This window comes from Arvicola amphibius, chromosome 3 (genome assembly GCF_903992535.2).
Source record: "Arvicola amphibius chromosome 3, mArvAmp1.2, whole genome shotgun sequence".
NCBI classification, from domain to species: Eukaryota; Metazoa; Chordata; class Mammalia; order Rodentia; family Cricetidae; genus Arvicola; species Arvicola amphibius.
This window is the reverse complement of record NC_052049.1, coordinates 26,617,959-26,641,918: the sequence shown is the minus strand read 5'-3', so window position 1 is coordinate 26,641,918 and position 23,960 is coordinate 26,617,959. Positions and strand designations below refer to the sequence as shown.

The 23,960-nt window shown below is 44.6% G+C and overlaps 1 protein-coding gene across 2 annotated transcripts in view; it reads right to left on the bottom strand.

The window, feature by feature from the left end:
- Osmr (oncostatin M receptor) overlaps window positions 1-18,843 on the bottom strand; it is a 63,302-nt gene extending 44,459 nt beyond the window's left edge. Inside the window, exons 1-2 of one of the 2 annotated variants that reach the window (XM_038322463.1) lie at window positions 18,551-18,843; window positions 5,176-5,260 (exon numbers count right to left, since the gene is read on the bottom strand). In XM_038322463.1, coding sequence (XP_038178391.1) covers window positions 5,176-5,248 — 73 coding nt within the window. In that variant the 5' untranslated portion in view covers window positions 5,249-5,260; window positions 18,551-18,843. The remainder of the gene's footprint in view (window positions 1-5,175; window positions 5,261-18,550) is intronic. The other variant, XM_038322464.1, reaches the window with a different exon arrangement.
- Window positions 18,844-23,960: the final 5,117 nt, after the last annotated feature.

Here is a 23,960-nt window from a genome sequence, read left to right as displayed (position 1 = left end):
ATTTTTCAGAAAGTTACAATAGAATTATAGTGCAACCGACAATTCCATTCCTGGTTCTATTTCCCACCCACCTCCCAGATGAGACCAGAGATTCAAATAAACATCTGCCCCTGAGTGTTTGAGTAGCACTGATCATCAAAGGGCAGAAACAAGTCATATGTCATCAGTGGATGGCATTCACACTGAAAATCTTGATTGTGCCATGCAAAGGACTATTTCTCAGTAGTAAGAGGGAGCAGAGTGTGAATCTATGCTACAGAGTAGATGGAGCTCAAAAATCATATGATAAGTAAAAGAATCCGGACACAGAGTTACATACTATATGGTTTCACTTATGTGAAACGTCCAGTCTAGGTAAATCCATAGAAACAGTAAGCGGTCTGGTAGTTGCCACCATTGGGAATCAAAGAATCAGGAACTACCGTGTAATAGATATTATTGTTTCTAGCACCCAGAGGCTGTATTTCTGAAGTTGTTAGGATGCCTGGTCCCTAGCAGTATTAAGAAGCAAGGCTCCACAGTTCATCCCCAATAGGCCAACCAAATAAATGAATAATAGTATACAGCAGAGAATGCAGGTTTATTTAGTTTGTCTGCATTGGGAAGAGAAACAAAGAGCCCCAGTGACTCTCTAAGTCTACTGAGAAGGGAAGTACAGGTTTAAGTAGAAGGCAGGACCATGCATCGTCATAATTAAGCAACCCCAGTCAAAGCGTGGTCCTGTCCATCCCTGTCTTCATCTTCAGCTCATCTCTTGTGGAATATTACTTTAACTATGTAAAGATGTGTTGCATTTGTTTCACCTTGCCTGCATAAGGCACCCGATTGGTCTAATAAGAAGTTCAATGGCCAGTAGCTAGGAAGCAGAAGGATAGGCAGCGCTGGAAGGCAGAGGGAATAAATAGGAGGAGGAATCTCATTCAAGAGAAGAACAAGAAGGAGGAGAAGAGAACAAGGGAGAAAGAGGGATATGCCCAGGGCAAGAAGCCAGGCAACTGGAAGCCAGTCTGACATGAGAGGCAGTGAAAATAAAATATATAAGAGACAGAGAGAGAGACAGAGAGAGAGAGAGAGAGAGAGAGAGACGGAGGAAGGGAGGGAGGGAGGGAGGGAGGAGAGAGAGAGAGAGAGAAAGGAAGGAAGGTGCAAAGTCCCAAGGCAAAAGGTAGATAAAGGGAAACAGGTTAATTTAAGTTAAAGAAAAAAAAGCTAGCCAGAAATGAGCCTAAGCTAGGCCAAGCATTCATAACTAAGTCATGACTTGGGAGCTGGTTGTTGGCCCAAAAGAAGAAACCTGGCAGACCAGTCTCTCCTGCAAGGGGGTTGGGAAACCTCTTCTTGAGAAAAAGCTCCTCCTCTGGAAGACACTTGGCTTCAGCCTTTTCTTTCTTCTGCCCTCTGACTCCCAGGGAAATTCCAATTCCTTGGGTGATAAATAATCTGTCAGATTAAGGGAGGGGCACAAATTTAAAATATCTTCCCTCCCACCAGGATAGTTACAGTAATATTATGAAATATTAAATGTCACTGATTATTGACTCACTGTAATCATAAGGATAATTAATTTTACTAATTAATTAATTTTAATTTATTAATTTAATTTTATGTTATGTGACTGTTAACTCAATAAAAATTTTCATGATACATGGTAATGATAAAAAAAAAACAATAAAAAGCTGAGCTTCTAGAATCCTGTCAACTCCACTGTCACTGAATTGTCAAACTTAAATCATGTGTTTTGATTTAAATTCTTCCATACTGTGATGTGGGAGTCCCCTCTGTGTGCTGTGATTACCATTAATGAATAAAGAAACTGCCTATAGCAAGGCAGAACTTAGGTAGGCAGGAAAAGCTAGGCTGAATTCTGGGAGAAAGAAGGACAGAGTCAGAGAGAAGCCATGGATCCGCCACCTGAGACAGAAGCTGGGAACTTTAGCTGGTAAGCCACCACCACGTGGCGATACACAAATTACTAGAAATGGAATAAGTTAAGATGTAAGAGTTAGCTAATAAGAAGCTAGCGCTAATGGGCCAAGCCGTGATTTAAATAATACAGTGTGATTATTTCAGGTCTAAGATAACCAGGTGGCCCGGAACCAACAAGTGGCCCTCCTCCAACTACACTGTGGTTTGTGTATGGTTTGAGTGTCCAACAGAGATTCTCAGAAACGTGGTTCTAGTGTGGGGATGGCCAATGGTGGTAGACTTTTAAGAAGTAGGGCCTAACTAACATGCTAGTGGAAATCCATAACTGTCTGATCAGAGCTAAGGCCCACTCAAAAGCGAGGAAATCACAACTGGTTTTAGAAGGCTGCCTCCCAGGGCTACCAATGCAATGTGACCAGCTACATCACATTCCTGCCTCTATGCCTCCCCGACTTTGGTGGACTGTATCTCACCCTTCCTTCAGCTGCCTTTTTCAAGTGTTTTGTCATGGTGACTTGAAAGTAAATAATTCCCATGTTCTCTCTCTGTCTGCCTAGCCCATGGCTTTTCTCACCCCTGATGGCATCAGGTAGTCATAGGCTGATTTTCTGCTGAGGGCTGTGGCTGAAACAAGAGTGTGACAAAGTCTTACTTAGCTCAGGGAAATCAAGATTAGCAACACACAGTGAGTACAGACATTCTACCTTTGAACGACATGAATGAGTCAGCTCCTTGTCTCACCGTATTTCTGGAAGCTCTACCCAGTTGTCTTATGTTGTTTCATCAAAGGGGAAGCTCCTGAAATTTGTTATCAGCTAATGTGGAACGACTCAGGTCCTTGAGTAACGTCGGTGAGAAGGAATGTGGGGGGAAAGGAACTAAAACTCCGAGGTGAAGCCAGGGAGGTCAAAGGGACCGTGGAGATTAATAAATCCAGTCTCGCTGACTTTTCACAGAAGCTAGCTGAGGTTAAAAGTGGAGGTGGATGCCGTGGCAAGGTTCCCACTCCCAGGCCATGACACGGAAGTGTGGTGCAGGAGGCCATTGGAGACCCCATTCTGGGCTTAGTCACAGACACAGTCCCATTTTCCCCATGGTTTCTCTGACCAGTCCTAATACTTCTGGAGGAAATACTGTGTGGTTAATTCCCAGAAAGAGATATCATGTAATAGTTCTTAAAAGAACATGATTCCAGAAACATCTAATATCAGAAGGAAAATTCATCCTACTTAATGGCTTAAATTTAAAAATTTCCCTGGAGACAGATTATTCTCTGTTTGTATGTATGCATATGTGTATTTATGTTTTTCTCTGTATGACATGATTTAACCTCTTTTACAATGTATATTGGAGGAGAGCATCATGGCTCTGTGAGAAAAGGAGCTTGGGCCAAGCCTGATGTCCTGAGTTCTATCCCTGGAACCCACATGGTGGAGAGAGAAACAGAGTCACGCAGCCTGTCTTCTGTCCTCCACACATGTATTGTGACATGTGTATGCACATAACTCCTACATGCGTGTGCAGATGTGCATGCATACACATAGACACACATGTACTCCTCAATGAATGCAAAAAAATTAAAAATCTCCACATGTTTACAATTTTTCTTATGTATAACCCCAAAGAGAGGAGAACACATCAGAATGCTGTGGTCAACTCCTCTGGCTGATGGAAACTTGGTTGGGGCTAACTGCAAGGTCTTACCTATGTCCTATTGCTTGGAAGAAGTTGGCTTGGGTTGTTTGAAATGCTGTCTCTGACCTGAGGCTTGTTAGTTGATTAAGTGGTGCCCTCACTAGTGTGAGTGGAGGTGTAGTGGGCAGTAGACACTGAAAAAAATCCCCACAGCTCTGATGAAGACAAAGATATACCTGTTTTGTAAAGAAAGTAGGAGGCAGAAATGGAAATCGGGTTGCCAGGAAATTAGGGAAACACGTTTGATCTAAACAATAGAAGCGGAGCCACAAAGGCTGACGTGAGAGCAGTATGTGTCACATGCAGAAGACATTCCATGTACAGTCGGGTCACATCATGGGGGAAACAAACTGTGGCAAAAGCGTTGTGAATGCTGGGGGGTGCCTCTCCATGAGGACGTGGTGTGTTAGGTTGTCTTCGAACCAGGGGCTCTGACCTGAGCCTGAACATTCTCCATGCTCAGCCTCCCTAACCAGTTACAGTGTGCTTGACCCCAGTAGCAAGACATATTGAGGGAGCTACACATGCCACCAGTGAGAGAGCCCCGTCAGCTGGCAGCTCAGCTTATGGAAGAGCCCCACTAACTGCTGTGAAAGACGCCAGGAGAAATAGCATATTCCCACAGGCCGAAAGCAAACCTGGGTCTAAACAACATGAGGCAGAACTTGCGCCTCTTAGCAGAACTGAAATATCCCCTTTCCTTTTCTTGCAGTTCTAAGGATAAATGAAGAATGCTATGCATATTCTTTGCAAATGTGATTTTTCCATGCATGGAATTATATCTGTGCTCTTTGTTAAAAAGCAAATGCAACAAAGAATAATACAGAAATAAAAAAATGTAAGGTTTTATACAATATGGACAAATGCAAGGGAAATTTATGAGCCAATAGAAACTTTGTCAAGTCTAAGGATCTATGTTTAAGTGAGTTCAAAGTAATAAAGTATCCATTCACATTTGATAAAATATTCACACGCTTGCACATTTACAGAGTTGACTTACTCCAAACTGCAGTCTTCTGGGGAGAGCTAATTGACAAACACTATTTCTCTGACAGTAAGCAGATTTCAGCACTTCCGATATTACATACTTGAGAGAGTTCCTACTGCCTGCCAGGCTATGATTGCTTTTTAGTCATATTTTATAAGCCTAACATCTCTTGGCAAGCATGACTAAGGGGCATGGGAACTTGTTCTAACCCAGCCACGAGAACTAGTCTGGGCTGTTCCATCCTGCCCAGCAGGGCTTGGAAAGAAACACCCTGGCAACGGTCTCAATGAAATAGAGCATTTCTGCAGTTCCGTGGTCTCAGATCCACTGACAACCACCCCAATGAGCAGAGCACCGAGCAGGAAACCAAGGTGAAGTAGTGGACTTACTAATGGTGCCCTCAGTATGAGAGAGGCCATGCCCAAGGCAACTGTGACTTCCAGAGATTTACCACATCTCATGTGAGCTAATCACCAACTCCAAGAGAAAATAAATTGCTTAATTTTTCTCCAAAGCACTGGTTGGTTCATCCTTATATGTTCTGTACCTCTGTTTCGGCTTCTTACCTTCAGTTAAGGATGCTCTCAGGGGCAGCACTGCCAAGAGGAAGACTGGATGAAGGACCACAGAGAAAGCCATTGGTCTGACTGTCTGAAAAAGATAAATTACAAGAATGGGAATTTTATTTTTTTAATCTTTAACTCCTAGTTGGTTTCTCCAGCCAGCTGTGGTCGGGGATGGGACTGAAATCTCTCCTTTTTCTCCCCTTGGATCCATGTCCTCTGCCTTTGGAGGAAGAATTTGCATTCCCTGTCATACGAAATGCTCCTCAGGTCATAAGTGAAGCACAGCTGATAGAGTCAGAAGCCTGGGCCTCAAGGGACCTGTGTGAGCCTCGAAGACTTCCTCTGTGGTGGGTTTCTGAAACGCTCAGTGATGAGCCAGTTCGTTTGACTCATCCGAGCAAAGCCAGTAAGGCATAAAACCAGATGAAAAATGAAAAAAAAAAAAAACTAACAAAGCAAACGCTGATTGAAAAGAACAAATATAATCTCAAAAGGGCTCAGTTTAAATTAATCACGTGAGAGGCTAGAGAAAAGCCTCAGAGGTTGGGAGCTTTTGATCTCTTTCAGATGACCTGGGTTTCGTTTCCAGCACCCACACTCGGTGGCTCAAAACCATCTGTAACTCCAGTTCCAGGGTCCAACACCCTGTTCTGACCTCTGCGGACACCAGGCACATGTATGGAAAACAGGTATATGTGCAGGCAAAAATAACTACACAAAAAGTAAAATAAACAATTTATTAAAAATGTTAACCAATAAATTAACAAAAAAACTGAATTCACCCCCCAAGCCATCTTCATACTTCCCCTTTCCTCTCACTGAAATTCAACCTGGGAAAAGTTAGCATACTCCAGGTGATGGTCATTCTCATTGTTCAATACTGTTTTCGCTTTGTTTTGGTTCTAGTGGTTTTCTTTTTAATTTCGTTTTGGTATTTTGCCTCTGAAAAGAATTGCAAATTACAGGCCAATCGAGTTCCACTGATTCATAAGATGATTTGAACAGAGGACAATCTGAGGGCAGAGAGAGGAAGGCTAGATGACCTCAAAAAGACCAATTCCTTCCTAATTTAATAGCAAACCCATTAGTCAGGGGAAACATTAATCCTCACTTTTCTCTTTAGGACTCTGAGTCAGCAGGGAGACATACAGAATGGTTCATAGAAAGCCCGTTTCTGCCCTTGTCCTGTTGCCCAGAGCTCACCCAGAGCTAGACATTTTGGGAGTCTGATTATGAGTTCCCACTGCCAATGTCTCTGTTCATTTTCAAACAGGGTCTTACAGGTAAGGAGCCACCACACAGACAAGAGTTGGCTAAAGCAAACTCTTTGGTGGTCACTGTGCCTGTGGTCAACCATGCATGTGCGCTGAAGTCGTTGGCAGCCTTTCTGCACTGTTTTCTACTCTTGGCAAAACAACAGTCCTTTCACATCTGATCTCTACTTACAATTGCGTAGTCTGACTGAATGCCAGAACCAGGGGGAGAACTAATTCAAGGAGAAGCCGTGTGTCCGTGTGTGTGTTTGTGTGTGTGTGAAGCCGTGTGTCCGTGTGTGTGTTTGTGTTTGTCTGTGTGTGTGTGTGTGTGTGTGTGTGTGTACGCAGCAAGAGAGCATAGGAAGAGGCCCATTGGGAAGTGTCTGCCATTCTGTTGAAAGTGACTTCAGCCTGGGTCCAGGCATTTGCCACTGTCTCCTCCCACTAACTCTTGGGACACAAAGGGGCCACCGTGGGAAGGAAATCTCATGCCACAGTCTGAAAGAAGAAGGCTCTGGAGCTGATATGCACACCAAATGGCTTCTCTATGACTGGGCTATTAAAAATGTTTCTAAACACATGACATTACCTCAAAAAGTTAAAGTCATGGGCAGAGAAATGCCTTGCAGAGAAAACCAGAAGTAATGGTGAGTAGAAATCAGGGGGTAAAGGTCACCAGGCAATGCTAATGGAAAACACAGCACTTACAGAAGACCACCACGTCCATATCCCAGCAGGGTGTCAGCAGCTCCCACCTTCTGCTCTCTCATACCTGTTGGACTGAGAATCCTGAGAAAGAGCAGCAGTGGGGCTTCTGATTTCTTGTCGTACCTGAGGCCCACTGTCTCATACACCCCAGACAGGTAGCGACTGTGACCCAGAGGTCACTGTCCTCACCTGAGTTCAGTGGCTACAGCAATCTCGCTTTCTGCCATATCACCATCCTTCGGCTTTTCTCAGCCAGCCACTGTCTGACAATACAACTGGGAAAGTTCCAGAAATAATTAGAAAGTTTACATATCTTGACAAGTATTTATTTATTGAGTGTGTGTAGTGTGTGTGTGTGTGCGTGTATGTGTGCATACATGCTCACGCTGTGGTGCACATGTGGAGGTCAGAGAACAGTCTCCCCCATGCAGACTCCCAGATCAAGCTCAGGTTGTTAGGCTTGGCAGCCAGGGCCCCTACCCACTGAGCTATTAAGCTTCAAATGGCTTCCACTTCAGTCTGTTGTTACATTTGCTCTATCGTTGGGGCTGTGTCTTACTGTACAATTGTGTACAACACAGGAAAAAGACAGCACATACAGAGTGTGGGTCCCCAATTCTTAGGGCTGTCTCCTGGGGAATCTTAGAATACACTCTGCAGACATAGAGGACCCCTGCATAGTTTGCAGTGTCTTCCCTGGACGGCCACCATCAACCGGAGGACCATGGGCCGCAGGACTATAAGTCCTCACTGTTGCCTGGAATCCTCCTGGAAAAAATCAATAAAGTTCTTGAAAACTGGCAGAAAGGGAGTTGGCAGCTGCAACATCTCAGCGGAGTGTTTCTTCAAAAACCACACAGGAATAATATTCCATCAGCCAGAGGCTGACAGTGTGTGGAGAAATGCACACCACTTACTTGCAAACCCTGGAGGACAGCATTATGCAGGGTAATAGGGCCTTCTCCAGTTACGCTAGCCTGAGAGTGCCAACTGTGTCTTGATGGATGGTGAAGACGGAGAGTACCCAGAAGATTCAAGGACCAAAAGCAGGCAGGTGTGGCTGAGGGGAGGGGAAAAGAGTGGGAGGAAGCCCAGGAACGAGACTGAGCATTCTTGGAGCATGGAGGAGAAAGAGTAGGCACTGTATTTGCATAGCTAGAACTGCCATGAAAAAAACCCTGGAAAGATTTCACAGAGCTATTCTGAGCTGATGCACAGGGCACAGAGTTCAGAGATGCAGAAAGAAAGGGGGAAGCAGAAGTGGAAGGAGACAAGAAGCCGAAGTCGACCGTCTGGGTGAAAACTGAGGATAAGGTTTGGATGGTGGAGGTAGCGAGGTGTGGTGGGGTCAGCAAGCGATTTCAGAGGCAGAGCTGACGAACCATGGGTGGTGACCAAATGAAATATCAAGAATTTTGGCTCAAGCCCTTTGAAGAATCACCATTCAGCAAGGCAGAAGACTGGGCTGGATGGATTGGGAGTCTCTATCAAAAGCTCTCAGCTCCAGATAGAAATTTAAGATGCTTATTTGATCTACCTAAGGCAGCCAGCTGAACACAGGGAATTCCTGTCCATCAGTAGAAGAATGTCGGGTGTGCATGATTTGCGTTGATTGTAAATAAACACAGAAAAAGGACAAGTTCAAGCCCAGAGCTTTGGGATACTCCACAGCCTACACTATCTTCCCAGGTGACACATGCACCATTCAGAGAAAAATGAAAACCCTGGGTAAGCCTGGTTTTCCAGCACTCTCAAGGATGAGGCCTGTGAGTGGGTGAGTGGACCGGTAGATCAGTACCTACCTAAGGAGCAGAAATTTCCCACTGCTCAGGGCACACACACGGTGTCCAGGCACCCAGCCTCAAATTCACCCAGCAGCCTCAGAAGCTGCGGCTCTCAGTGAGCAGCGTTCTGCCGCAGATTCCCAGTAAGAGAAGGAAGGCAGAGAGGGGTGTGTCTGTCTGCCCTACCGTGTCCTTCTCCAAGTCTGTTCTTTCTCACATTCTATCATCATTGAATAGATGTGTGCCACTAGAGAGAGCAGATCTGAGTCCAAGACGCACTGTGCACCAGAGTCCCAGGACATGCCTGCCACCCAGCAAGCATCTGGGAAATGAAGAAAAATGGGTACCAGTTTTCCCCTACTCCCTCTTCTTTGTTTTCAACTTATTTTTAATGAAAACACAAATTAGCTCCCTTTCAGGCCTTTTTTCTGCCATCACATTTGCCCAGTTCGTAACCTTTGGCACACTTGGGGTTGGGGGTGGGGTGGGGTGGGGAGAAAGCTGCCACCTCTTTTGTAATTTACACTCTACTCATCCATCCGCTCCCGTCTCTCCAGATCTTCCCCGTCTCAGTGTAGATCAACCTAATATCCCTCTGTGAAAATGTTCCTCACTTTACTGTGTTCTTTGAATGTCCTTCCTGCTCTTCAAATCTGTGCAAACTCCTGTTTTCCCCGAAGGCCCTCTGAATGCTCGTCAGGGTGAATGCTATAGGCGTAATAAAGTGCACTTCTAAGGAACTCATGGTGGGTCTTCCCTTACCAGAATTTCTGGCTCAGTCAGGACTCAAGTATTTATTCCTGGGAAGTTTCTCTACCACAGAGAATCCTCATGAGACCTTGCAACAGCCAACAGTTGGTTGTTTCCCCAAACCTGGGTGTGTTGCCAAATTATTCAAAACTGGCTGGATGACCTATGGCTATCATATGCAAATGCCATTTAAAGATGTTTGTGGATGGGATGTGTGTGTGTGTGTGTGTGTGTGTGTGTGAGTGATGAGGGTGTGTGTGTTTGAAAAAGTTCTGTTTTTAGAATTAAACAGGCTCCAAGAGGTTATATGGTAGACCACTTGTCTCAACAAATTTCTAAAAATTGAAATCATGGCAAGAATCATTTTCAACCTCAATGAGGACAAACTGGAAACCAATTCCAAGAGCTCTGTGCTGACGTGCAGAGTGGCATGCATTTAGGGACAGTTCTCCTTCATTTCCTTCTCCCAGGGCACTGCCAGTAGGATTGCCAAGCCCCTCTGAAGGGTCCTCATTATTTCTATATAAGACTGATGACTCACAGTTTCCCTCCAGTTCCCTTCCCTTGGGCTCCAGGACAAATGCCTCCTGAAGGTGCTAGCATTTCTTCTCCATCCTAACTTTGTATCCCTCCAACAGATAACACATGTTCTCCAAGTTCATAAATCAAATCCTGACATAAGGAGCTGAAATAGTTCCTGTACAACATTATTTCGGGGAGGTGTGACCTCCACTTCAGCTAAAGTTTACTCTCTGATTGGTAGGTAACTCCAAAAGGAATGATAAAACCAAATGCAAAGAATGTTCTTGATCCAAAGCGATGCAGAAATTTCACACATACCAAAGGTGGTACGAATCATTTGGGGAAAGACGCTGTTCCTATAAGTGATACTGGAGCAATAGCCTGGACATCATGGGGTGTCCAACATGTACTGAACTGTGTGTGATAGGAGACTCAGGGTCATGCTCCACTTTGGTAGTTAGTGGCTGTATAATCAAGCGCTAAGTCTTTGACTGCCTCTTCCGTAAGTAAGAATGGAAGAGCCTGTCTTAGTAAATAGGCAGGAGGGTTAGTGAGATTAAGAGCAACCTCACATAGTAAATCCAGCAAGTCTTATCATTACTGTTATTGTTTTACTCCTTCAAGCAAAATATATTCCAGATAGTCACAAATACAAGATACAAACCACAAAAAGCACCTTAATAAAACAGTGCTGCAATTTTTATGCAATCTAGCAGCCATAAAATAAAACCCCAATACAGTAAAGATAAAGGCTGCTATCTCAACTGTGTAATTTTTAAAGAATTAATACCAACTAAAAATATATGGCAAGGAGTCACTGTTCCCAATATACAAAAATCTGCTAAAAGTAAGATTAAAAGGCAAATAGCTACAGAAAGATACAAATATGTAATTCAGAAAAAAGAAAAAAATCTACATACTAAAAAGTAAAAAGAAAAAAGAAGAAAAAAATTAAAAAAATAAAAAGTAAAAAGAAATTGAGGAAGATTACTCGGATTAAAGGAAGTCAGTTTAAAACAGTAATGATGCCTACTACACTAGCACTTGGGAGACAGAGGCAGAAGGAGCACCACAAGTGTGGGGCCAGCCTGATCTAACTAGCAAGCTCCACAGCAGCCAAGACTATGAACTGAGACCTTGTCTCAGAACCGTTACAACAAACAAACCCAAGCAGTCATTGAATATGCAAATGTCTGTGTAACATCAAATTGTCCGAAATAAAGATGCTCTAAGTACCACTAGATGGTAAGCATCCATGAAATAAACATCACCGCTCATTAAGAATCAACGAGGACGACCTTGCAGGAGTGTGTTTGACTGTATCTATTACATTTTAGTGTGCGTTTTCTTTAATTCAGAACTAACCTATAATTCTATTATTGGGATTATCATACAGATAGTATAAATACATCAAATACCCCCTCAAAGGAGCTGGAAATTTTAATTACTCTGCATCTCCACAAACAGAAACTATACGGTCTTTGAGAAGGATAAACTAGACAAAGGTGTAGACATAAAAAAATGTGACAAAATACCGAGCGGGAGAGTGAATTTCAGAATAGTGTCTGCACAGAGCATCTCTACAGGACAAGCATGGCAGCTGTGCCACAGGGCTGCCCAGAATTCCTTCCCAACAGACCTGACATGTGGACACCGTGACTGTTTTGTGGTGGAAACAGGTCCTCCCACCTTTCCTCTTCCCCACTTGCACAGGTGCCTGGTGGGCATTGGTCTGATAGTCCCTCTCCATTCTGTTTTGTCCCTCATAAGAACCTATCTTAGTTAGGGCTTCTATTGCTATGAAGAGACACCATGACTAAGGCAACTCTTATAAAGGGAAACATTTAGTTGAGGTGGCTCACTTACAGTTTCAGAGACTCAGCCCATTATTATCATGACTGGAAGCCATGAGACTGAGTCTCTGAAACTGTAAGTGAGCCACCTCAACTAAATGTTATAAGCCATGTAGCAAAGCACCAGAAAGGGAATTGCATGGCGACATGTAGGCAGATATGGTTCTGGCCACACCTTGATTAGAAGGCAATGGGAAGTGGTCTATGACACTGAGCAGTATCCTGAGAATATACAGGACCTCAAAGCCCATCCCCACAGTCACACACTTCCTCCAACAAGGCCACACCTACTCCAACAAAGCAATATCTGCTGAGAGCGCCACTCTCTTTGGGGGCCATTTTTTTCTTTCAAGCCACTACAATACCTCTGTATACATTTTACTATCTTTTGGTCTTCTAACTAAAGAATTCAAACTGGCCTGAAAGGCAACACCTACATATCCACACTTATAAATATAGAGCTTGGATGGAAGGGAGGAGGTGGGATTGCGGAAATTACTAATTTTTTTTTCAAATTACATGGTCTTGTAACATAAAGCAACACCATGTGGCAAATGTATATTGATATATATGGGTTAATTTAAGTTGTAAGAGTTAGCTACTAATAAGCCTGAGCTATTGACCAAGCATTTATAATTAATAAGGAGTTTCCATGTGGTTATTTAGGAACTATCAGGTGGGAAAGAAACATCTGTCTACAGCTATCAGTAAATAAAGGCAAGGACTGGTTAGTTCCCTCTCAGTAAAGCTTTCAGAAAAGCCCAAAGTAGGATATACAGCAGAATGTGAAAATAATCACAGGCAGTGTGTATGGGAAGGCAATTCCCTTTCTGGCTGCATTTTCCAAAAGCCATATGGAATCTCTTCTGTTACTACCCCTGGAGGCAAGTAAGGACACTGAGGCTGAAATAGGTGGAAGGTGGCTTGCCTGCGACACAACTAACTGGCTGTAAAGTATTTGAAACCAGGTGAGTGACTCACTAAAGTTCAACCCCTTCCCGTCTGGCCTTGCCTCTTCTGTGGTTCATATTAAAATGGACAACGAGGAAAACACCATTTCTGGTAACTGTGAACTCAGGAAAAAAATCTGATGGAACTTCATTAGACAAGTTAGAAACTTTACATGCAAAGTAAAAGTGTAAGAGAAGCGTCTCTAAAATATGTTTTAGAAAAAAGTACAAGTATGTATTTTATTTTTTTTGTTTTTTGTTTTTATTTGTTTTTCGAGACAGGGTTTCCCTGTAGTTTCTAGAGCCTGTCCTGGAGCTAGCTCTCTCTTTTTTTTTTAAATAACCAATATTCTTTTTTTAATATTTATTTATTTATTATGTATACAATATTCTGTCTGTGTGTCTGCCTGCAGGCCAGAAGAGGGCATCAGATCTCATTTCAGATGGTTGTGAGCCACGATGTGGTTGCTGGGAATTGAACTCAGGACCTTTGGAAGAGCAGGCAATGTTCTTAACCACTGAGCCATCTCTCCAGCCCTGGAGCTAGCTCTTGTAGACCAGGCTGGCCTCGAACTCACAGAGATCCGCCTGCCTCTGCCTCCCGAGTGCTGGGATTAAAGGCGTGCGCCACCACCGCCCGGCCACAAGTATGTATTTTAGATCTAAAAACCTACTAAGCTCCAGTACTTAATGACATAGTACTGATGTGAAAGGCCTCACACCCCCCCCCAAAAAAAACATTAAGGGAAAGAACCCAGTCCAGGGATGGGCCCTGTAGGAAAGGGAACTGATTTTATGATGAAAACCAAATTTCATCTTGAATGATGATGGCACATGCCTGAAATCCCCGCAGTCAGGAGGACAGGAGAATTATGGGTTCAAAGCTAGTCTAGGTTATATAGTAGGCTCTGGTTTTACATACCCCTCCCCAAATAGCATAAACTGAGCATCAAATGACAGACCATTAAATAAATGAATAGAATCAGCCACCTAAAAATTTAGAAAGAAATTAAGTTGTATTCTTACCTTTTACTTTTCTTAGATATGTGGTGTGTAATGTTATGATCTAAAAAACCAAAATAGTAAGAGCATCAGCAGAAATAAGAGAATTTAATTTAGATGACCAAGACTTTCCCAGATTAGGCAAAGCACAGAAATCCTGAAATTGTGCCGACAGCACGAGAATTGAGAGTTTCCGGGCGGAAAATGGATGGCGAACGGCAGAAGTGCTGTGAGTAAGGAGATGGGATGTTCAAACAGTGGAGGGCTGGCTGTCAGTCCAAAACTGCAGGGACCGCTAAGAGCTGCTGCAGCAGAGCTTTAAAAATATGACACTAAGTGAGACAGCCACAGAAACACAAATACTGTGTGATTCCGCTCCTATGACGGGCCTTCGCCAGCCCAGTCGAAAAGACAGAAAGTGGACTGGCTGATGCTAAAATGAGAGAGGGGAACCGGTGACTACCGTTCCGTGACACGGACTTGAAAGAACTCCAGAGCCACGTGCGGGAGAGCTGTGAACACACTCACTAACACCAAGTTTTATCCTTACAGTGGCTCACGAGGTAACTGATATGATGTGGGTCTCATGCCACAATTTAAGAAAATGAGAAAAGAGGCCGGGCGGTGGGGTGCACTCCTTTAATCCCAGCACTCAGGAGGTAGAGGCAGGAGGATCTCTGTGAGTTCGAGGCCAGCCTGGTCTATAAGAGCTAGTTCCAGGACAGGCTCCAAAGCTGCAGAGAAACCCTGTCTCGAAAAAAAACAAAAAACAAAAATGAGCAAAGGCATTATTTTGGTAGAAGTGGTTGCATCATCTCTTACACACAGATAATGTGTGCAGATCTGGGGAAGGACAGAGTTTCTGAAATGCCTAAAGACCAAACAAAACAGCCAGGAGCCAGAGAAATAGCTCAGTGGCTACAGGTGCCTACCCAGGACCCCCATGGTGGAGGAGGCCACTGACCCCCCCCCCCAAGTGTTCCTTTGGCCTTCCCCTGCCCACTGTGGCATGAACACCCTCATACATAAAAATAATAAACATCTATTAAAGAATAAGATTAGCTCAGCCCCTGATTCTACCCAGCACTTCACTATCAACTGAAGGCTCCTGGAAGGAGCGTGCGGTCTCTCGGGTAGCACAGGCCAATCACCACAGATATCTTCCAGGACAAGATACAGAGATCTGAATGACTGCAACTTGGAAGGAAGAAGGCCCTGCTGGACAGACAGAGACCTCCCTGAAGGAAGGTGCTCGCTGGTAATAAGAAATGTGGCTGGAGGCCAGAAGATCCATCATTCATTGGGAACCTTCACCTGGCGTTGGATGAAGAAAATGACAGAGCCCCACATAGGAGCACTGGACTGAGCTCCCAAGGTCCTGATGAGGAGCAAAAGGAGGGAGACCATGAGCAAGGAAGTCAGGACCGTGAGGGGTGCGTTCACCCATTGAGACGGTGGGACAGATCTAACGGGAGACCACCAAGTCCAGTTGGAATGGGACTGATGGAACAGGGGACCAAACCGGACTCTCTGAATGTGGCTGACGGTGGAGGAGGACTGAGAAACCAAGGACAACGGCGATGAGCTTGAACTCTACAGCATGGACGGGCTCACTGTGAGCCTTGTCAGTTTGGTTGCTCACCTTCCTGGACTTAGGGGGAGTTGGGAGGACCTTGAACTTAACATACTGAAGGGAACCCTGATGGCTCTTTGGCTTGGAGAGGGAGGGAGCAGGGGTATGGGTGGAAGGGAGGGGAGGGAAGGGGGAGGAGGAGGGGAGGAGATGGAAATTTTTAATAAAGAAGAAAAGAAAAAAAAGAATAAGATTAACCTACTCAATGTCAGAATGAATAAAGGTGCGAGCAGATCATTGTAGAGCACAAATGATTTCTAATTATATAGAGACATTAAATTGTAGTAGTAATTAGCAAAATGTAAATTAAAATGCTGTACTGGATCTCACCCACTTAAAAGTTTGAAAATGTATATCTTTGTGTTAGCCATGAGGAGGGGTCAGAATTTCATCCATTGCCTTGTACACTTATCTATGAAGTAGAGGTGTGGGGGGGTAAGCCTGTTGCCCCCAAACAGCTCTCCTGGGTCCCCACTCCCCAGCAACACTCACATTTGAGTTCAAAGACCAACTAACTGTAAATAATTTCTTAAAGCACAATACCCATCAATAAGGGAAAGGGTAGAGAAATTCTATTCTGTTTCTGCTTTGAGTTAACATGAAGCCCTTGGCAAAAGATCTATGTACAGATATGGAAAAAGCTTTCCAGTTTGGATTGTAAAGAAGGAAGCTGTACACTACAGATAGCAAATTTACATATTTAAACATACTTCAAAAACTTGTCTGTGTGTGTTCTTCAACTCTTTATAAATGAAAATATCTTGTAGTGATACTTATCATATGTTATGACTTAAAAGTGGTGCTGGAATGTCAAACTGGTAAGTGGTAAGCTCACCGAGAGCTGATGCGCATTGCCAACACAACTGAATTCATAGTCGCTCAGAACACACATCTCTGGGTGTGTCTGTTCAGGGTGTTGCAGAAAGGGGTAACTGATGAGGGATGGTTGACCCATCATTAATGTGGGCAATACTATCCCAAGGGTTGGCATCCTATATGGTATGAAAATGAGAGAGAGGCTGGGTTGGGGGAGAGAACCCAGCTGGGCATCAGCATTCCTCTCTCCCCCTTTCCTAACTGCCAACATGTGACCTGCTGCCCTATGGTAGATTCTATCCTCTCACACCAGGAACCAAAAACCAAACTTCGCTTTCTTAAGTGGCTTCTTGGCCAGTATTTGTCGCTACAAAGAGAAGACAATACCCCATGCTGCATGTTCAGTCTAGACTGGTTCAGCTGATGAGGAAAGCCTACATACACTTCATGGCATCCACTTGCCTGTCTGCTACAATAACAGCAGTTGGTTGCTGTGTGTGTGACTTCAAAACTACACCTATCAAATGTAATGTGAAGTCAGTAAAACCTGGGGAGTCAGGATCATAGAATGTGGGGGCGGATGGAGACTGTGAAACTGGAGTCAGCCACCGGGAAGGGAATTCTCAAGTAGGGGCAAGGACGTGTGTTTCAGGGAAGGGGTTTGCTCTCAAAAGATCAGGGACACACTGTGCGCCTTGTTTCCGATCTCACACGTTGTTCTGTTTGTTTTGCTCCCCCCACCCCAAGAAAGGTTTCCTGTCCAGAGGAGAGGGCCAAAACCTACTGTTCCCATAAATGAGCTGGAGAAGGCACACTGTGATTTCCTTCCAGAGTCGGCAACACCCAGCCCAGGTCCCACAAACCTTTCTCTTGTCAAAAGCAGTGAGTGCCCCCAGTCACTCAGAACCACAGCCGTGTCCCTGACTTTTCTTGTGACAAAGGCATACAAAACACCAGCACCCATGGCCCTCCTGTGCACTGGGGATGAGAAGAGGCAGGTGACAACGGGTCGGGGAAGGGGGGTGGAAACAGGATGGCTTTGGTCACCTCCAGACTTTGGTCACTCCAAAAACCCCTAGAATTGGAAGTGCAGCAGAGAGGCTGAGAGACTCCGATGTGACACATGTCTCTGTCACTTAACTACTGGCCCATCATCCAGTCACTCCATCTCACTGATAAAATGAAGTACACAGTTCTCGGTCAAAAGTAACAGGAAGCATTATTATGATAGAAACAAGAAAAGTGAAACTAAGCCATAAAAAGCAACCTGGCCCAGGTCCAGGTCTATTTACATCAGGGTTTGGACCTGTTGCTGCCGCTTCCTCCCCCCTCCCGCCCCCGCCTTTTTTTTTCTTCAGCCGAGTGTCTTTGGCCTGCACCTAGGTTCCTCTTTTAACTGTGTCTGAAAGCAATCCCTGTCCCTGTGCCTCTCTGGTCACTCACTTGAGGCAGGACAGGTGGAAGCATCGATGAATGAGTGGATGGGCCAGAGGCCAGCGAAGAACAGATAGAGGGAATCGCTGTTCTCAGGTTCTGATTTCAGCACCCACTGCTACCTCCTTAGTCTCAGAGACACAGACCCGGGCGTCTAGCTGGGCATTCTTGACTGTGAAGGGCACCACTTTCATCCAGGCAGCTTGAGAAGAAGTACCCGCTCTCTCCACCTGTGCAAAAGCGCTGCCCCCCCCACCACCACCACCACCACCACGCTTAAGGGTTGGAATGCAAGGGGATGTTGCAGTCATCAACTCCCACAGGCTATTTTGAGAGAGAAGCCAATGTGACCCAAGTGGAAATCCTAACTAACTCCATAAACATTTCCCCAACCACTGGAGAGAGCTCAAAGAATGGTTAGCCTCAAAGCAGGCCTGGACTCAGAGATACCCCAGCGACTCGCACTCCCAGAAGATCTGGTCTTTTAGAGTTACCCACTAGGTAGGCGGCACTTGTCTGGCACACCTCCTGTGGCTTGAGAGTTGGCGAAACCAACGCAGGACGGAGCAGAGCCAGGCGTCGGAGCACCGAAGCGCGGAGCTCTCCCATCGGGGAAGCGGAAGGAGGCTGCGCACGGTCCGCGAGGGTGCGGGGCTCCGGTACTCACCCGTCTGGCGAGCCGCTCCGGAGCCCGGCCGCTCTTCGGCCTGGCAGGGGCGCGGGTGCGGACGTCGGTCCCGGCGTGTGGAGGCGGCCCCGCGCCCCGGCTATGAATCAGCTGCGGGGCAGGAGTCCAGGGGCGGGAGTTACGGGAAGGCTACTTCGGGGAGGGGGGGCCCCGAGGGGCCAGCACTGTTGCAATTTCCCGTCTCGCTGAGCACTTTTGGCACTCCTGGGACCCGCAGGAATTCGCCTTCTGGTCCCAGGGGGTAACGATCGGGACCCTGCAACAGGGCGCTGTTCCCGGGACAGGGCGGGCGGGATCATTGGGAAGGGAAGTGGGAGAGGCCTGGAAAGGAAAAGCTGCGCCCAGAGAGTAGCAACCCGCTACTCTGCAAGGGATAGGGGAGGAGTCGGGACCCTGTTCCCGGGGCCAGGTACTCCTGCACGGAGTCACCTGTGATGCCTGCGAGACCCAACCCAGCGGGCTCTGTCAGAAAGTTGCTTGAAAGGACAGACTCTTGGGTCAAACTTATGATCGTGTTAACTTTCGGCTTTGAGAGAAAGACAAACGTGTTGGAACACCCATCTATCCAGCGTGTTTCCCCAGAACCTGGAAACGCCCTGTCTGACCACGCCTCCTGCCGCTTCAGACCCGATTGCTTTGTCCTCGGAGAGCCGATTCTTAAAGTGCAGTCTGGTCTTTACTGCTCAGGCGTTTGAAAGACATTTTTTGACCTCTCTTTGTGGTTCTATGATGGAATGCCCTTAGCGAAACTGACTTTAGGAACTGGCATGAAGCGTGGTAACACGTTCCCTGCTGCCCAGGCCCAGAAGCTGGAAGAACCGTCCACCTGCACATTACACCTTACTCCTCCCAGCTAACACAAGTTCAGTTCACATTGGGAAACCACCTAAAAGTCACTGAAGGAAGGGAACTGAGGGGGAATTGTGATAGATCAGGACGTGCTGACGGCGAATGAGGTCTTAGAATCTGAAGTTGAGTTAATGGGACATCTTAAAACAGTGTCAGAAAAATCAGTTATTGCAAAAACCTTTGCTTTCGTGTCTGTGCATGCTTTTTCCTCTTTCCTGATGACATTTCAGGGAAGAATTTTTTTTTTAAAAAAAAGATTCCAGTCCTCTCAATACCTAATACCCAATGGTGCCCCGAAGACTGGCGTGCACAGTAAATATTTGAAGACAATTAGGAAAAACTACATCAATTCTAGTGAATAAATGTGTGGTCCTTTGCCACACCTTTCATTCCTTAGCTTTAAAGAGTCCATTAGTGTGGCCCTGTGAACAGCCTTAGGAATATCTTCGAGCCAAGTCTCACCCACTGGAGAGGCTTTCTGATCTATTTCACTAAGCATAAAAATGGTCTGTGAGTGTATCGGTATCTCCTTTCGCAGGAAGAGTTGAGAGTCCCGGCTGAGGAACTTTTATAAGGGAAGCGCATGCGTGGAATGGACTGCTACCCATATTCAACTTCTCAGAAGGAAAGTGGATGTTCTACTATCAAATCATAATATACCCAGGCACATTTCTTTTTATATATACATATATAATATAAAGATATAATAAAGAAATTTCATGTAAAACTGTAAAATACAGCTATGATGTTTTTCAACTGTGGCAAATAGCTATAATTTCACATTGGATGATGCATCACCACATTGATAAATTTGAAGGGATTGAGATTTTCCTGAAGAAAGTACCCTTATAACTCAGCAATGGGTAGCATTTGATAATTACCTTCATCTATAAGAATTTTTTGTTTTCATATTTGACATAGATTTCACATAGATTGTCCTTAGTGCTGTAGGAAGTGTTACAGCTTGTGGTTACCTGCCTGCTGGGGCGTGGCCTCTTCTTATACTATATATGCTGATGCAGAGCCTGCATCCCTCAGCTCTCTTTTTGGCTGCTCTTTTTAGTTGCTGGATTCGCTCTCTGTTTTCAGTTTAAGCAAAGGATTTTCATTTGTGAGCTTACCCCTAAATAAACAACCATCTATTTTTAAATTTTGAGCTAGTGTGGAATTTCTTTTAAGCGTCCTTTCTCATTTGGCACCCACGTGGAATCAGACTCCCTGCCTCCTAAATTCAGTTTCTGTTTTCCGTTCAAGCAGAGGATTCTGATTTGTGAGTTTACCCCTAAATAAATAACCATCTGTTTCTCAATTCTGAGCTAGTATGGGATTTCTTTTAAGTGTCCTTCTACACGTTAGGCCTTCAGTGAAGCAAACATCTAAAATTATGATAAGTGATGATCTTGACTTTTTTGTAATAAAACTTAATGTAACTTAAATTATGATTTTATCAATGTATCTGTTTACAGTGAAAAAAATAGGCTTTCTCCAAATTTTTAAATCTTAATACATGGCATAAGCTCCACACGACTAGGGAAGCTGTTGGATTGGAAAGGACCACATGGGACCTTTTAGTTCTTCTTCCAAAACTTCCCTGCAGAAGCCCAGAGGCAGTCAGAGGACCATGTCTGAGGGCCGAGCAGAGAAGACGTGAATTGACACGAGGGAGAACATCGTCTTGTAATTCTCAAAGAGCTCCTGTCGTGACCACGATCACGTCTTGTTTTAGAGATCACTGGAAACAAGATCATATAGAGAACTTTTGGATATCTATTTTTTTCTTCTCCCATGATCTTTAGAAAAATGTCAACCGTATGTTTGTTTAGGCAGCTGCTCCTATGCGCTAGCTCTTTGATGTTGGGACGTAAACTTGGATTCAGTAATAGAGCTAGAAGACAGGTCACTGGCACTCAGAGAGAAGTACTTCTGAGAGAATTAGATGGGAACTCGGGGACTTTTGAAAGTTATTTGTAATTGACCAAAAAATGTCCTGCTATGGTTTTGACCTTAAACATTCCCCAAAGAGCATGTGTTGAAGACCCTTCGCTGCCAGTGAGGTTACCGAGAGATAATGGAAGCTTTAGAAGTTGGGATCAATTGAAGGAAATGACGTCACTGGTGCACACCCTCGCCTCGACTATTGGAACCAGGCTCAGTCCTCTCACTCTCAGCTTCGCAGTCACTGTGGGATAAACACTGACCTTCTCCACCATGTGTTGCCACAGTAACATGATGCACTGTGCCATCAGTGCCCTGAGACTAACAGGTTCAAGTCATGACTGATCCCTCTGGGGTCTTGAACCAAAATTAATGTTTCTCTGTTTTGAGTTGTTCATCTCAGGTATTTTTGTACCAGCAACTGAAACTGACGAACACGGGTCTACACCTGAAGTTTTGAAGTCTGTTTCTCTTATAGACATCATGTAGTTGGGGCTTTCACAAACATCTATTAATAATCCAGAAATTTAATCTGATAAAGATTTTATTACTCATATTTAGGCCATTATAGGTACACTTATATTGTGCCCACTATTCATTGTGTTTCTCTTCTTTATTTTTTCATTTGTTTGGCTTGCTCTAGTTTTTTTCTATTCTTTCCTCTTTTCTTCTCTTAGATTTGAATTAAATTTTTTTCTTTTAGAATTTCACTTTAACTTTTCAATATGCCTTGCTACATCATGTTGTTGTTTTTTTCTCTACAGATTATATAACATATAGTCTTTATGTTCACTGTGTGCTTTACGTACTATTGCAAGTACTATGTAAATAAATACATTTATTCATAGCCTATTTTCTTTACACTATAGCTATAAAGTGTGTTACACCTACAGACAAGATAAAACAATGTGGTAAGTTTTTAAAGAAAATGAAGGAGGTATATAAAATGCCTCAGTGGGTATGGATGCTTGGCTTGATGCCAAACCTTACCACCTGAGTTAGGTTAGAGACTCTCAGATATCCTGCTGTTGCCCTGAGAACTGGGAATCCTGTGGTTATGGATCCGAAGAGCCAGTCCCTTCTTGTGCTCTAGCAGCTCCAAGATAGGGAAAATGTCAGGGAGCGCCAGCTCAAAGCCCTGAATCTTGGCCTGGGTGGTAGTTGAGGTTGATCAGCCTGCCAGCTTTTCTGCATCCAAGCCACCACAGCTGACTCTCCTCTAGCCAGATGAGGGGCAGTATCAGCTCTCGGCTCTCCCCCATACCCATGCCTCTGGGTATACCCATGATAGGATGGTCAGTTCAGCAGAGCCGTTTAGCTGTGACTGGGGTGTCCCTCCCTACATGTGCAATTTGACCTGCTAAGCATCTTTTAGTGGGAAGTTCTAGCTCTTTCCTCTTCTAGGTTAGATTTTCCTCTAAAACAGTTGTGTGTGTGTGTGTGTGTGTGTGTGTGTGTGTGTGTGAGAGAGAGAGAGAGAGAGAGAGAGAGAGAGAGAGAGAGACTTAGTCAGCTTCCTATTGCTGTAACAAAAATCTGTCAACTTATAAAGAAAAATAATTTGGATGCTTTATTTTAGCATCATTGAGCTTAATTGGTGATAAGCCTGTGTGGAAGCCACGGGTTCCAGAGGGAATGTGACTACACAAATCTCTCTGGGGAGAGACTGAGGGGACAGAGTCCCACTACCCCCTTCAAGGTCATGTTCCCAATGAACTAAAGGTTTCTATGAAGCACTAACTCTTACAGGTCCAAATACCTACAATAATGTGGGACTCGAGCCTTGATGCATGGGTTTCAAGGCGGCATTCAATATCTAAATGGTAGCAGGAAATAATAGCCTAGTTTTCTCTTTCTTTTTCAAACATTATAGTATATTTACCTTTTTCTTAAACATGGAAGTAGATCAGAGCAAACCACACTTTAAAAAAATCTGCTGAAATCACATAAAGTTCAGTGTATTATGGCTAAACAACCCACTGCAATGAAGATGGATAAACATTATTAGCACGACACTACAAGGTGAGTACTTTAAACAAGAAAGGGGGGGAGTCAAGCGTGTTCCTTCTTTCCCCACTGAACTCCGTGCGAGTGTTAAACAGTGTTTAGGCAGTAATGAGCTACACCTGATCTTTGTGATTCCCACGGTGGAGCTAATTATGCTGCGATGCAAACCTTCTGAGGTTACTCCCCTCTCTACTGCTCTGACCAGCCTCTTCTATCTGCTGTGAGCACAGCAGCAACTCTTGCCCATTGCTTTTAACTCTGTGTGACCTCGAGTAATTTGCATACTCTCGGGGGATGTGTGTGGGAAACCTGCTGAGGAGAAAGAGTAGAATTTAGTGTGGGACCGGCTAAAAAGGCACACACCCAAGGAAGAGGAATGTCACGCCATCCATTTTCTTAGCTCTTGCAAAAGGAAGGCATCATAGTGTTGGTTATATAAGCAGACAGGAGGAAGTTAGGGGTGGGGACATGGCAGGTAGACCACTCCCTAGTAATCAGCTTTGCCCATCCTAGAGATTTCAGAGGCCAAATGAAAAAGTGGAGACATCAAGCTTCCTTAAGGCTCCTTAAGGGAAAGCTACTTCATCAAAAGAAAAAA